Source organism: Siniperca chuatsi, linkage group LG2, assembly GCF_020085105.1.
Source record: "Siniperca chuatsi isolate FFG_IHB_CAS linkage group LG2, ASM2008510v1, whole genome shotgun sequence".
In the NCBI taxonomy this organism is placed as follows: Eukaryota; Metazoa; Chordata; class Actinopteri; order Centrarchiformes; family Sinipercidae; genus Siniperca; species Siniperca chuatsi.
In genome coordinates this window covers 31,546,274-31,561,497 of record NC_058043.1, presented here as the reverse complement: position 1 = coordinate 31,561,497, position 15,224 = coordinate 31,546,274, and the positions used below count along the sequence as shown (strand labels likewise).

The 15,224-nt window shown below is 44.9% G+C and overlaps 1 protein-coding gene across 4 annotated transcripts in view; it reads right to left on the bottom strand.

The window, feature by feature from the left end:
• LOC122883490 (receptor-type tyrosine-protein phosphatase gamma-like) overlaps window positions 1–15,224 on the bottom strand; it is a 577,119-nt gene that overhangs the window by 16,308 nt on the left and 545,587 nt on the right. For all 4 annotated transcript variants that reach the window (XM_044212273.1, XM_044212264.1, XM_044212251.1 and 1 more), the window contains exon 19: window positions 4,026–4,201. In XM_044212273.1, coding sequence (XP_044068208.1) covers window positions 4,026–4,201 — 176 coding nt within the window. The remainder of the gene's footprint in view (window positions 1–4,025; window positions 4,202–15,224) is intronic.

Sequence of the window (15,224 nt, the reverse complement as noted above, 5' to 3'; positions counted from 1 at the left end):
TTAAGAAAAGTAAAAAAGAAAAGTATGTGAGGCTCTCTACTGGCTAAACATGAACTCTGATATACAGCCTTGGGTAAAGTTAGGAACTGATATATTTCACCATGAGGTCAAATTATTTGGTTTTACATTACTATTCCAATTGTCTGGAAATGTATCTTGTCTACACCGTAAAAACTAAAAGTGCCTCGAATATCCAATAGGGTACCCAAGGAACTTATAAATATATCTGAGTTGCTTCAAGTAACCTTTCCATAGGATGAGGTTCCTGGAAGAACTCTCGACAACCTATAAGCTCCTGCAGGAACCTCTGACCACCACAATGGGTTCCAACAAGCACTTTTCTTCAGCTCACAGCTTCTGGAGGAACTCTTTTTAATTTGAATGAGTCCTCGAGAACCTTGGAGGAGGTTTAGAAGAACCAAGTGCCTAAAAGGGTTCTTTTATAGTGTTACCCAATAACCCCTTTTACCCAAGAAAGCTTCTGGAAGAACTGAGGTTTCTGTGAACTATATTCATGACTGTGTTGGTCTACTGCGGGTGTTTCCTTGGATTTGAAAGGAAATAAACAAAATAAAATAATAAGCTCAATAAATGGTTAGTGATTTTTTTATATCTCAGTAGGGGGGAAGCTTCTCGCTCTGTCATGTATTCATACATGTGTCCAAGCAGGCACATGCACACATTTTTTCAAGTCTTATCTACCCATTCATACTCTCAGCTAGAAACTCCATTTAAATCTTAAAATGTTCCACATCTTTCATACATTTTGGGTATTATTCAATGTTAAATCCCATTAAAACATTTTAAAATAGTAAACTTTCTTTGAAGTTTGCATTTTTGTAAATGTTCCACATATTTCATAAAACATTGTTGTGAACATATTTACTAGGTGATAGGAATTACACCCTAATGACCTGGAGTTTAGTGGTGCCTCTGAGCTTACACTATCAAATGAACTGACCCAGGACTGAGACAGTAGTTAACAGTCATTGGTGGATCATAACTGTGTATTCACTTAGTGGGAAATCCTAGCTCTCAAATCATTGTGGACCTTTACTGATTCATCATCCAAACACACCTGCCCCAAGCCACACACCTGCAACTCATCCACTAATCAAGCACTGCAGTATATCAACGTCGAAGAATATATGTTCTAGTATTTTGCCTCACTTGTATTTTTTGGATTGTGCTAACCTTGCTCTCTTTATGCTCAGGATCACTGCCTGCCTGTCTCCCTCGTCAATTGTTCAGTAATGTGTTATTAATTTGACACCTCATTATTGTATTCTCTAAATTCTTAAGGTATTACAGGAAAAAATAAATCAAATGATCCGATCCGTTAAATTTGATTTGGTATTGTAATCTTTTGGTTTAGTAGTAGTTGCAGCAGGAGCAATAATAGACCTTAAACCCCCAAATAAGCTGAAGTTCCTTGAGGAACCTCAGACTGTTTGGGTGATTCAAAGCACCATTTCCTAAGTGGTTCCAGACAATGCTGGAAAAATTGTTCCTCAAGGAACCAGAAACTACCCCAAGTTCCTCAGAGAACTGATGTATTTAAATGCCTTCCTGCAAGCTCCCAAAAGTTTTCCACCAGTGTTGCAAACTGAGGAACCCTGAAAGGAGCCTTGAGTATCCATTAATTTTGTATCCATTAATTTAGTGTAGAACCACATCAAGAGCTGTGATAATGCAGTTGAAGTCAGTTGTTTCGAGGCAGGGCATCCCTCTAACTCTGGTTTCTGATAATGGCTCTCCCTATGTCAATTGTGAGTTCCAGGCATTTGCTTCAGAGTAGGAGTAACCTCCAGTCCTCTTTATCCTCAGGCCAACGGAAAAGCAGAGACGGGGATACAGATTGTGAAAAAATTATTAAAGAAAGCAGCACATAGCAACACTGACCCGTACCTGGCCCTGATGTCATACAGGGCAGCCCTGCTGGGAAGTGGCAAGTCTCCAGCCAAGCTATTGCTGGGTGGCAAGATCTGTACTCGAGTGCCCAGTCAGTACACGGCAGACAAAGCCAAAAGACTACAGCAGAAACAAAAGACGTGTCATGATCGTACAGCCACGGCTATTGTGCCTCTACAGCAGGCCTAGGTCATGTTCTAAAAGAGCCATCGTTGTGCAACATGTTGCTCCCAGGTCATACAGTGTCATAACAGAGACTGGCGATGTCTTTTGCAGAAACAGGAAGCATCTATTGAAAACCACGGAGTCATTGCAACCACAGGTAGACAGAGAGGAGGATCTGATAATGGAGAGCAGACAGTGATGAAACAAGAGCAATGGTGCAAAGTGACAAAGGACACAAAAGTGATAATGTGACAGTGGTCCTGTGTGGTGCTGACATGACCGTAATGGACACATCCAAGGTGGTTCAATTCAATTCAATTTTATTTATATAGCGCCAATTCATAACAGAAGTTATCTCATTGCACTTTTCCTATAGAGCAGGTCTAGACTGTACTCCTTATTATATTAATTACAGAGACCCAACAAATCCCACCATGAGCAAGCATTTGGCAACAGTGGCAAGGAAAAACTTCCTTTAAGAGGAAGAAACCTTGGAGAGAACTAGACTCAATGGTGGGCGGCCATCCGCCGCTGCCGTGTTAGGTTTTGAGAGAGAGAGAGAACAGTGTCCTGTTCAACTGTGCAGGTCAGAGTGGACCAGAAAGCCTGTGGTTAAACTGGACTGAAAAGACTGTAAACAGTTCATTGACTCTTGGGTGTGGGTAGTGTTCTTCAGTGTTACAGCTGTGACAGTGTTTCCAGTTGTTTTTCCCCTTCCCTGTCTCTCTTGTTTTTTTCCCCGTTTGTGTCTCTGTGTATGTGTCTGTTGGCGTGGCTGCCCTTCCCTTCGCTCTCTAGTGGCTTTCAGCTCCACTGCTCTCACTCACCTGCCATCCATCTGCCAATCACCCCACCCAGTCTACTCACCTGCCTCCTATCAGTTCATCTCCTGCAGTATATCTACTCCAGCGCTTCATCCACTAATCGCCAGCTTGTTGTTGTTTCAATCTCCGCGGTAGTAACTAGTTGGCCAAATTCTACTAAACGTAACCTTTTGTTTGTTTCTGCTTCCTGCAATCTGCTAACCTGTGTATTGTGCCTTAGGATCACTGTTTGCCTGCCTGCCAGCCATGCTCCTCACTAGGAAAAGAAGAGCATATAAAGAACAGCAAAAGTGTTGTTTCCTGATTTCTACAAGTTGACAGCATGGCCACCGATACAATTAACACCTATACTATACTTCAAATACAGGACTAAATTTCCTGTTGCTTTATAGCAGCAGGGCATCAGGGTGAATGTGAAGTGTGTCTCTGTCTGCTCTGCTTCTTGCATAATGAGGGGGGAGTGTGTGTGTGTGTGTGTGTGTGTGTGTGTGTGTGTGTGTGTCCCAGTACAAAATGGTAGTAATGAGTGTGTGCAGCTACAATGGTGAGGCAGTGTGACAAGTTATTATTGACAATCTCAGTGCAGATGATACAGAGCTTCATACTAATTCCCCCCGGTCCACAGTCAGCAGACAATTACCAGTACTTTTCCTGCCTGTCTTACTGTAAAATGCCCTTAAATACAAGCTGGAATCTGTGACTGCAGGTTCAGTGATGCTACTGAAATATGCAGCTGTAGGTGTAGAAAAGCACAAATGTTAACAGTTATAAGTTGGGGCAGTATAAAAAGTGCATTCTTCACAAACATATGAAGGATGAAACTGATTCCTTTGTTTCGCAATAATCCAAAAACACCTTTTACCATCTACAACAGTGCACAAAATAAAGGCACAGACTGACCACAAATGTTCTGCTTTCACTATGAACAGGGATTTGTAATCACAGACGTTACACATATTATCCACCACCTGGTCACCAAGTGTTTACTGGTTATTCTATAAGGTTTAAGTAATGCAAGTGTCAGTGGCATAAGTGTGTAAAGGCCAAACTGTTTTAATGTGTACAATGACAACACAGTCTAATTAATCTAGTTACACTGAAGTAAAAGCAGTGTAGAGACATTACCTGCAGGGGACAAGCATGGGTCCCATGTCAGACATCTGGGCGGCTGAGGACCTGCCGACAAAGGTAAGGATGGGCAGGGTGTACTCAGGAACACCCATGTCTGGCCACTGGGTGTAATGATACTGGAGCACTGTCCGTTGACTCTGGGCCCGTGCCTTAGGGTTCTCCTTCCCACCCTGGATGGAAGAGAAGAAGGAAAGGAGAGAAGGAGAAGATGTTTGTTAGGTTGGAGAAAAATTAAAATACAAGATGATTTTGAAAGCATCAAGTGAGGGGTACAAATTCAATTAAATTTTATTTATATCGCACCAATTCATATCAGAAGTTATCTCATTGCACTTTTCCTATAGGTTAGGTCTAGACCGTACTCAATATTTACTGAGACCCAACAAATCCCACCATGTGCAAGCACTTGGCGACAGTGGCAAGGAAAAATTTCCTTTAAAAAAAAACAGAAACCTTGGGCAGAACCAGACTCAATGGTGGGCATCCAGAGAAAGCAAGCACAATTTACAGTAACTTACTAACCTCTATTATATGATTAGGTTCTTGCATTTACCCACAAACCTTTAAAACCAACTTATGAAAGGAAATAAAATGAAGTAATAGCTTATGATGGAGATATCATCATCTGGTCAATGTACTTAAGCAATCGTTTCAGATTCCTGTAGTAGAAGATTAAAGGAAACATGGATCCTGAATTGATATGATTGTCTTGACTATGGCTTTTAATTCTTAGTCTTTATCATAATGATTACAAATACAAAATCCAAAAGGGTTTTTCCATGGACCCTGGTCAGTCCGCTTCAGCCTGGCCGTGCCAAGTCAAGGCATGATTACATGCATTTAAACTACAGCCTCACAGCGCGGGATAGCCGTGCCAAGCCGTGCTGCTGTGATCCTGCTAGGTAGACCGAAAGACAACCCTGGAGAGATGTGTGGTGTCAAAGGTCCTGGGAAGCTCAGCCGCTCATGGAGACCTTCTGTTGTCCGAAGCCGTTGAGTCCTCTGCAGAGGTGGAACTTGAGGGGAGGAGGATGGAGAGGAGCCTAACCACGTCCTCGGTGCTGGAGATCTTCCGACCAAGATGGATGGTACCACCCCGGCCTTAATAAACTTGTGCTGCTGAGCAGCCGAGCGAGCGCCTCAAAGTGCCATGGCCACCTCCACCTCCCCAACAACAGCAAAACTATTTTCTCCCCCCAGCAGCTAGCGACAGTAAGACATAAACTGCCAGTTTCCCCACACTGGAGCTCTCATGGTCCTGAGCATTCCCCAAGGCTCCACTCTCACTGCTGTTTACTACTACTCAATTCTTGGACTTGGAAGGTATAGAGTACGCTGGGCTAACCAACCGTCTGATGGATGAGATGCTGGCTATCCACCTGGCACCAAAACAACTCAACATAGAGTGCAAATCCATTCTACCCAGCAAGCAGATTACATTCTCTGCCTTTCAGCTTGAGAAAATATACCGCTCGCAGGGGCTGACCACTTGTGTCATGAATATGGCCTTGATGCTGCAAGCTTACCAGGTGGAGAAGTTGCGGGCTCTACATGAGACCCTGTCGAAGAAGGAGAATCCTGCTGGGTTGTTGGATGGGGTACACAGAATGGCTGATTTCATTCTCCGGCTCTCCAGCACAGCGGCCGTAGCCCTGGGGAAAGGCATGGCTGAAGCAGTGGTCTTCCAGCATCATCTGTGACTAACGAGACGCAGTGCATCTGAATTTGTCTACCAAGCAGTCGAACCCACTGGACTGTTCAGACAGGCCTTGGAGTGAATTCAGACCTGCTGTGATCAGGCAGATATCAGATATGAGAAGTCAGGCAATAGGATCGCTCGACTATCTGGACAATTTGTTGATTATGGCGAACGCGGCTCATCAGGCCGATACCCACACATCCAGGTTGATAGCTCACCTGCAGTCTCTGGGATTTGTCATAAACCGGGAGAAGAGCTGTCTCACTCCTATTCAGAAAGATTGTTTTCTGGGTCTGGAGTTGGATTCCATAGAAAATCATCGGGTCCGGTTATCGTCCCGGAGGATAGCCGCCTTCAGACAATGTCTATTGCTGTTTCAGCCAGATCACTGGGATTTATGGCCTCCATGATTCCAGCGGTGCCTCTGGACTTGCTGATGATGAGGAAATTCCAGCGCTGGGTACATGCCTGGTTTTCTCCTCACATCAAAGAGACAAGGGGGTGCCCATATGGGCCGGATCGTCTTGCACATTCTAGTCACCACAGACATCCAGATGGGGCTGGGGAAGCATCTTCAGAAATGCTCATGTGAATGGGACCTAGTCAGACAAGGACAGGGCATGGCATGTCAATCGGCTGGAGCTATATACTGTGTTTCTGACATTTTTATACGATATGGGTCTGCTGTCGGAACACCATGTTCTGGTGCGCAGCAACAATGCATGTGTATTTACGCACATAAACAAACGGGGAGTGACACACTCTCTTCCCCTTCTCTCTCTCTCCCATAGTCTGCTATCATGGAGCAGCATGTGCATGTTGTCTCTCATTGCGATGCACATCCCAGGGATGTTGTAGTTCTTCTGTGCCTCCAACTATGTCACTGTCAAGTCAAATGATGCCGCTGGATGGAAGAAGAACTATGTGGTGAACTCGGCTTTCTCGGTCAATGTAACATGCACTGAGGAATTGATTGCTTCAATGGACTTCATCTTCCATCAACGCTGACTGGACATCCACATAAAAAGTGCAGAATTTTCCCTTTAAGTTACTGCTGATGCAAACCGAACCTTTCCTGCTGTTTCACATTCAAAAGCCTTCCACTGGCGAACCAGAAGGATGCTTTTATTGTGAAGAAGGTATAGGAAATGTAATGTTTTTGTCACCAAGTTAACAGACTTTCATTAGTGGTCTATTCTTCAAGAAAGAAACAGGTCTAATCAACAAGATATACATATTCTGTGCTTTTGGTCAGCTGATCAGTTTTTAATATTGCAGGGAAATAGTTCAAATAATAGCAGCCACAGTGAGCTGAAAAGGGCTGTGAGCAACAGCAACATGTCATCAAGGTAAACAACTTAACCTTGCTGTGTGGTGCAGAAAAAAACTCGTACCATGCCAGCGCGGCACCGTGCCAGCGTGGCTTGACTGCTCACGGCTATTCACAACATGGCTCGGTTCAACAAACCCCCCCAACGATGCCCTAAACCTTGATCTGGAGAGTGCCACACCTTGCCATACCTAATTGACGCTCATTATGAAACTGGAAATCAGATTTTTGAAAAACATAAAATCCTTTTCAGAAATACTTTTTGTCCAGAAAGGAAGTCCCACTTCCCTCCTCTCATTCTCACCATTTTGACTTGAGTGTTGTGCAATGTGAAGTGGCAAACAGTATAGCAAGCATGAACTGTAGTGCTTTTCAGTGTGGCTACCATGTTGACATACTCTTCATTGTTTTCTGTTGGCTAGTACTGGTCACATTTTCTCTGTAGAACACACATACACAAATCAGATAAAATTACTGTCAACAAATTGTGGAGGGTGTAACGCCTTGATTCCACTGGGCACCGCTCTATAACGTTGCGTCTGCAACCCAGTTTTGGGAGCATTTCAGAAGCAAAGCGTTTTGCCTGCCCAATTTTGAAGAATTGATCATTTCCCTTGATTTTTGTACTTCTACCAGTGTGTTTATTTGAATACGATCAGGAGTCTGTAGAGGGTGTTTCATGTTGAATTATTTTTTTATTTAATCAGGCTCATTGTCTCATTGACATTAAGATCTCAAGAGAGATTAAGAAGAGACCTGAGAACAAGAAAAATTCACAAGAACACAAAGAATCAATACGACTACACAGTAAATAAAGAATTTGTAAAAGACAGTTACAAGAATCAAAGAAAACATCAGATAATTAAGCTTTAAAATCTTCAAGGGGAATGTAAGACTGTAGTTTGGGCAGTTTGCAGTTCATTCCATTTAAAAAGGTGTATTGAAACCTGAAACCATCTCTGCCAACATTAGTGCGTACGTGAGGGATATCTAAGGTTAGGTAGTTATTGGATCATGTACTGTTGTTACTAGATTTAAACAAGAGAGGAGATGTGAGGTAGTTTGGAAGCTTCTACAGTAGAGCTTAATAGATGAATAAGATGGCTATTTCTTCTTGACTGTAAGGAAGTCCATCATGAACCGAAATTTGTCATTTGTGATCAAGTGTTATACACTGTGATACACAGGATTTAACTGGTGAAGTGCTGGTGGGTACAAGAAACCTAGTTTGATTTTTAATTTTTGAGCCAAATGTTAATATGAATCTTGAATGAGAGTCTGCTGTCAAGCCAAATTCTTACATATTTGTAGGACTCAGCAAGTGTAATATGGGTGCCATGTAATCAGAGTCACTGATTGAGGTGGAGAATACCATGTACTTGGTCTTTTCTGCATTTAAAACTGGTCTGTGATTAAAGAGTGATACTTAGAAAGTATCAAAAGGCAGACTGAAGACAAGCCAGGGCCTGGGCTGGGGTAGTGCCTGGGGCATATAAAATAGTATCATCAGCAATAAAAAAGGGACACTGAAGTATTGATTTGGAAGAATTATGTTATTTATGTATAATGTAAACAGCAAAGTACCAAGGACCCCTGTGGCAACCCATTTTTGATGGTAAGACGGCTTGACTGAGTACCATCAGCAACTACAACTTAAACCAATTAAGTGTGGCTTCATCTAAACCTATAGACTGTCGTTTGTGGAGTGACCCGGGAGACTGACTGCTGTGGCTAAAGTTTAGTGATTCAATAAAGGCACATAGTTGTAAACTGACCAATGATTCTAGGATTTTTTCTAAGAAGGGAAGTTATTGGTTTGTAATTGTTGAGATCGGAGATCTAACAGAGATCTAACCAGAGCTTTGTAGACATCTGCACTGACTACCAGATTAGAAGAATATTGAATCAGCAGACAAATAGAAGACCAGAGGAAATTGTGATTAAAAGCTTCAACCATATTCTTGCTCTGTAACCCAAGTCTGAATTAATGGGAATTAGCCATATAATCTATCAGTACTCCAGCTAACATTAATTAGCCCATGTTTCCTTGATGTGTAACCCAACTTTTTTTTGTAGGACATGAGTTCTACAAGTTATTAATTCAGGGAGTTAACCTCTTGTTTACTAGGTGACAGCATTGCCACTTACTGACTAATAGACAGTCTCTGCAACCATCACCATTATGAATCTGTGTAATATTGTAGCTATTATACTGTATTATGTAAAGCAAACTGTATTGCTTAATCTTATGCCACCTTTTAGTAGTGTTAAAAATCTGTGTTGTGACAGTAAGTCTCAGGTAGGTAGGTGAAAATGTTGTTGGTGGAGTTATTTACCTCTTAATGTTTTATAACAACTATGACATTTTTATGTCTCAAATCATGATTGTATGGCCACAGTGAAGTTTGAGTATGTGATATTTTGCGTGTAAAACTTTTATTGATAACATTTTTACGTAGACGAATATTTTATAAAAATTATACATCTACAGAGCTTTTAGAAAGGTGAGGAATAAAAGTATCCCTTTCAAAATAAATATTGATTGTGAATTAATCATTTTATAAATTTTGACGGGTCCAAAATGAATGTTTTGTTTCTCTGTGTGAGACGTCTGAAGTTTGGGTCCTGCTTCTAACAAGGGTAGTATAACAACATTGGTATCGCGTGGTTTAGTTGCCGGTTATTGTGGAAAAAAACAACATTAGCACATTCGCTATCTTAGCTTAGTCGTCCGAACAACAATAACCCATAAAATTACAATTCTGCGTATTTAAACAAATTCAACAACAACAACAACAACCACCAACAGCCATAGTCCTTAAAACCTTAACTAATGTGTTGTCACCAGTTAGATTGTCAAAAATAAAAAAAATAACAGCGTAAATCCCTGAGGAGCTACATTAGCGGTAGTGATGGTTACGTCCAGTTACCTAATGTTATAGTTCCCTCAAACAACGTAACGTTATAACAAAGATGTGTATCAGAGGGGATTCAGAAGGGGGCCAGGGTCGGACTGGTCCATTTATGAAAACACTGTCACTCTTCTTTAGGAACGGAGTAGCATGCCGAAGGTCAGTTAAGGTTCAGAACTACTGTAAATCTGCTCAATATACTGTTTAGACTCAAAATGTGACTGTTATTGAGGGTGTCATCTCATATAGCTGTTGTTTTCAGCAAGAACACACATACAACTAATGTTAGGTCAACACTATGCTAACACTAGCTAATGTCAACTTTTACTGTAGCTGTCTGTCTAATGTCGAGCACTGTGGGTTTTAATAGCATCCCTACAATGTACTGTATGATTGGATTAAAATGTAAATATTTACCTAATGTGTGTAAGGATGATTGAAATTTCCTTTTACAGTAATTGTTGCAACATAGGGCCCCTATAATTATTAAATGATGGGGGAAAAAAAAGGGCTATTTTCATTTTTTGGCTTCTGGGCCAGTGAAAATTTACAAGGGGCCAGTAAAACCGATCTACTGGCCAAGTGAGCCAGTGGTGAAAAAATGTTATGTTGGACACAGAGTGGACACTTAGATGACAAGCTAAACGTTACCTAAAGCTAGCTAGCCATATCCTAAGATACCATAAATAACATTACATGAAACACCACTGCACAAAGTAATCTAAATCTACAGCTAATGTATAGCTATATATTGCAAAATGAATTCATTACTCTATCACCAAAGATTTATCACTTGACATGACTGAGTCTGTCTGGGTCTCACTCCACCCGACCATGAAATATGCAGGTTGCCCAACAAACTGGCAACCACTGGAATGGAATGGAATAGGGGGGAGGGGTAGTGCATCATCTACTGGCTGAATGTTATCAGTTGCACCTTTAAATTAAATTCACTAGTCAGAAAAAGAGTCATGTTAAAAGTTTCAAACAGAGAAATTGTTTTTCGGCACGAAAGCCTTCCTCCACACCCAAAACCCCTCTTTTGGCAAGCTGACAAAACCAGTTTCACTGACATATCAGCTACAGGCTGGACCTTTGTGTTACAGACACGCCAGGCTCCACCTCATCACAGCCACACCGCACTCCCTCACCGGAGTACTAATTCCCAACACCTGTCAACCATTACACACCTGCACTTAATCAACCACCCTACTCCCTATAAAACCCAGCTCCGCACCTCAGTCAGTGTCCGGTCTCGTTAATACTAAGGACAGATTATAGCAGTCTTCCTACGTATACTTCACGGACTCACCACTACGATTCATTGGAAACCTACCCCTTGGAACTCCGAACCCCGGCTCCTGTCTGACACTAATCTCCTGAGTGTGTTGCTCCTACTCCTGGCTCCCGTCTGTCTCCTGTATCCCGAGCTCCTGTGTGTTTCCTGTCTTCCGTGTGTGTCGCCCCAGTGCACACACGATTCCGCCATCCGTAAGATAAAGGACAGTATCTATTTCACTCCTTTATACTTCTGTGTTGCAATAAACTTTCTCTGTATCCTTACCATCGTCTCCGGTTACTCTGTCCGTAACAGAAGACCGGACCTAAGAAGACAACTATACTCAGCATGAGTACCACCGATCCAGTACAGGAGTTACTGGAGATTCTACGCCGGGGTCTCATCGCTTCATCGCCATCTTCCTCCACCTCCGATGCTTCCGCTTCCGCTTCGGTCACTCCAGCAGTTCCGCCATGTCCCAGTCCCATGGCCAAACCAGCGCCATTCTCTGGCCTGGCGGAGGACTGCAACGGATTCATCCTACAGTGTTCCCTGGTCCTGGAGATGCAATCCTCCCTGTACCCCACTGAACGCTCAAAAGTGGCTTTCGTCATCTCTCAGCTACAGGGGAGAGCGTTGCAGTGGGCCGAATCTATCTGGTCTCAGAACAGTTCAGTCACTCAATCCCTGACGAGTTTCCTGGAGCACTTCCGCGAGGTGTTCGGAGGACCAGCTGGAGATTCCTCGGCCGGAGAGAAATTATATCAGTTGAAACAAGGTCAGCGGTCGATCCAGGACTACGCCCTGGAATTCCGAACCCTCGCGGCAGCTAGTGGATGGAACGAGCAGTCCCTTATTACCACCTTCCGTCAGGGATTGGAACCCCGGGTCAGATTGCATCTCGCTGCATACGAGGACACCATCGGCCTCGAACGGTTTATCCAGTTAGCCATTCGGGTGGCTACTCGTATGCAGACGTGTTACCCAGAACACCAGGACCAGCCATCACTCACACGCAACCTCCGTCCGCCAGAGAAACTCCGCCCTCCAGAACCTGAATCCGAACCCATGCAGGTGGACTCCTATCATCTAACCCCTACGGAGCGGCAGAGACGGCTGACCCGAGGACTTTGCCTGTACTGTGGAGCTTCTGGACATAGTAGGGCCACCTGTCCAGTGAGACCACCACGTCCTATGGTGAGTGTGATTCTTCCTAGTCTCCCTTGCAGTAAACCCCTGTCTACTGAAATAACTCTGGTGACCCATAATGTGTCCGTTCCAGTACAAGCCCTCATTGATTCCGGGTCAGCCGGCAATTTCATCTCCGGTTCCCTCTGCCGTCAGCTTGGCATCAAGACGTCCATCACTCCCACCAGTTACCAAGTCCGAGCCATAACTGGTAAATCCATCAGTCGCCGTGGCATACAGAGGGCTACCCATCCTGTCACCATCCGGGTAGGCCTGCTGCATGAGGAACAACAACGTTTAATGGTTCTGGAGGGTTCAACTGTAGAGGTAATCTTAGGGCGCCCATGGTTGGAACACCACGACCCCATCGTTTCTTGGGCTACTGGAGAAGTCCTGAAATGGGGTCAGTCCTGTTTCCTGGCTGCTTCCTCGCCGACCCAAACCATCGACATCCCGCCTTCAGAGTCTCCACTTGTGCACCACATCCGTCGAAAGTCCCAGAGAGAAGCAGTCAGTGGAGATTCCGCCATGTTATTCCGCCTATAAGGATGTCTTCTGCCCTAAGAGAGCCTCTCAGTTGCCACCGCACCGGCCATGGGACTGCGCAATAGACCTCATCCCGGGTGAACCAGTGCCCCATGGAAAGATCTATCCGTTGTCTATTCCGGAACAGAAAGCCATGGGGAGTACATCGAGGAAGCCCTCGCTCAGGGTTACATCCGACCGTCCCACTTCTCCAGCAGCCTCAAGCTTCTTCTTCGTGGCCAAAAAGGATGGAGGCTTGCGGCCCTGTGTGGATTATCGAGCCCTCAACAAGATCACAGTCAAGTTCCGCATCCACTTCCTCGTCCCTGCTGCGCTGGAACAACTACGCGGTGCCACTATCTACACCAAGTTGGACCTCCGCAGCGCCTACAACCTGATCCGAATACGTGAGGGGGACGAATGGAAGACGGCATTCATAACACCTACGGGCCATTATGAGTACCTGGTAATGCCCTACGGTCTGGCCAACGCCCCCTCTGTCTTCCAGGACTTTATTCACGAGGTACTCCGGGAGTTCCTTCACAAATTCGTAATCGTGTACATAGACGACATACTGATCTACTCCCGGAGCCCAGAGGATCATCTCCTACATGTTGCGGAGGTCCTAGAACGCCTGAGAAGTCATCACCTCTTTCTCAAAGCGGAGAAGTGTGAATTCCATCAGACTACAGTGCAGTTCCTTGGTTATACCATCAGTGGTAGTGGCATCCAGATGGACGAGGGGAAGGTGGATTCCATCCGGAATTGGCCCACACCAACTACGGTAAAGGAACTGCAACGATTTCTGGGGTTCGCAAACTTTTACCGTCGCTTCATCCGCAATTACAGCAAGATAGTCAACCCCTTAACCAACCTCCTTCGTAATAAGCCCAAGTCTCTGTCCTGGCCACCAGCTGCTCAAGAAGCTTTTGACCTCCTCAAGAGGACCTTCTCCAGCGCACCGCTCCTTACTCATCCAGATCCAGAAAAACCATTTACAGTCGAAGTAGACGCCTCTACGACTGGGGTAGGAGCGGTGCTATCCCAACCTCATGGTAACCCAGCTAAACTCCACCCATGTGCTTTCTTTTCCCGGAAACTCAGCCCGGCGGAGATGAACTACGACATCGGTGACCGAGAACTGCTGGCCGTGAAGTTGGCCTTAGAGGAATGGAGGCATTGGTTGGAGGGCGCCCAGCACCCCTTTACGGTTCTAACTGATCATAAAAATCTGGAGTATATTAAACAGGCCAAACGTCTTAACCCCCGCCAGGCACGTTGGGCTTTGTTTTTTACCAGATTCCATTTCCAGATCTCTTACCGTCCCGGTTCTAAGAACATCAAGGCAGATGCTTTGTCCCGGCTACACGCTCCCGAGATCACTACAGATGACCCTGAACCCATTATACCTCAGCACGTGTTCGTCAATCCCATACTATGGTCCGAGAATTCAGTTCCCTCCTCCAATGTCTCCACCAGTACTCCGCCGGGCTGTCCCCGGTCTACAGTGCGTTCGAGACTCCAGCGTAATCAACTCATCCATACTTCTCATACCTCGTTGGGCACTGGTCACCCAGGGGCCAATGGAACCCTCTCGCTGCTACGGGAACGCTTCTGGTGGCCAAGCATGGCGAGGGATGTGAGAAGGTACGTCCAGGGTTGTACAGAATGTGCCATATCTAAATCTCCACGTCATCTTCCCGCAGGCAAACTCTGTCACCTGGCGACGCCCAACAGACCCTGGTCACACCTGGGGGTGGACTTCATCACAGATCTCCCTCCTTCAGACAATCACACCTGTGTCCTTGTAGTCGTGGACCGGTTCTCGAAGTCCTGCCGCCTCATCCCACTTCGAGGACTGCCCACGGCTATGGAGACTGCCGAATGCATATTTAACCATGTCTTTCGGTACTACGGGTTACCGGAGGATATAGTTTCTGATCGAGGGCCACAATTCATCTCCCGGTTCTGGAAAGCCTTCTTTTCCCTCCTAGGTGTGACCGTCAGCCTCTCCTCTGGCTACCATCCTCAGAGCAACGGTCAGACGGAGAGGAAGATTCAGGACATTGGGCGTTTCTTACGTACCTTCTGCCATGACCACCAGGACTCTTGGAACCAGTACCTGGGCTGGGCCGAGTACGCCCAGAACTCCCTACGTCAACCATCTACTGGACTCACTCCCTTCCAGTGCGTACTCGGTTACCAGCCCCCTCTCTTCCCATGGTCTGGGGAACCCTCAGAAGTTCCAGCTGTGGATCAC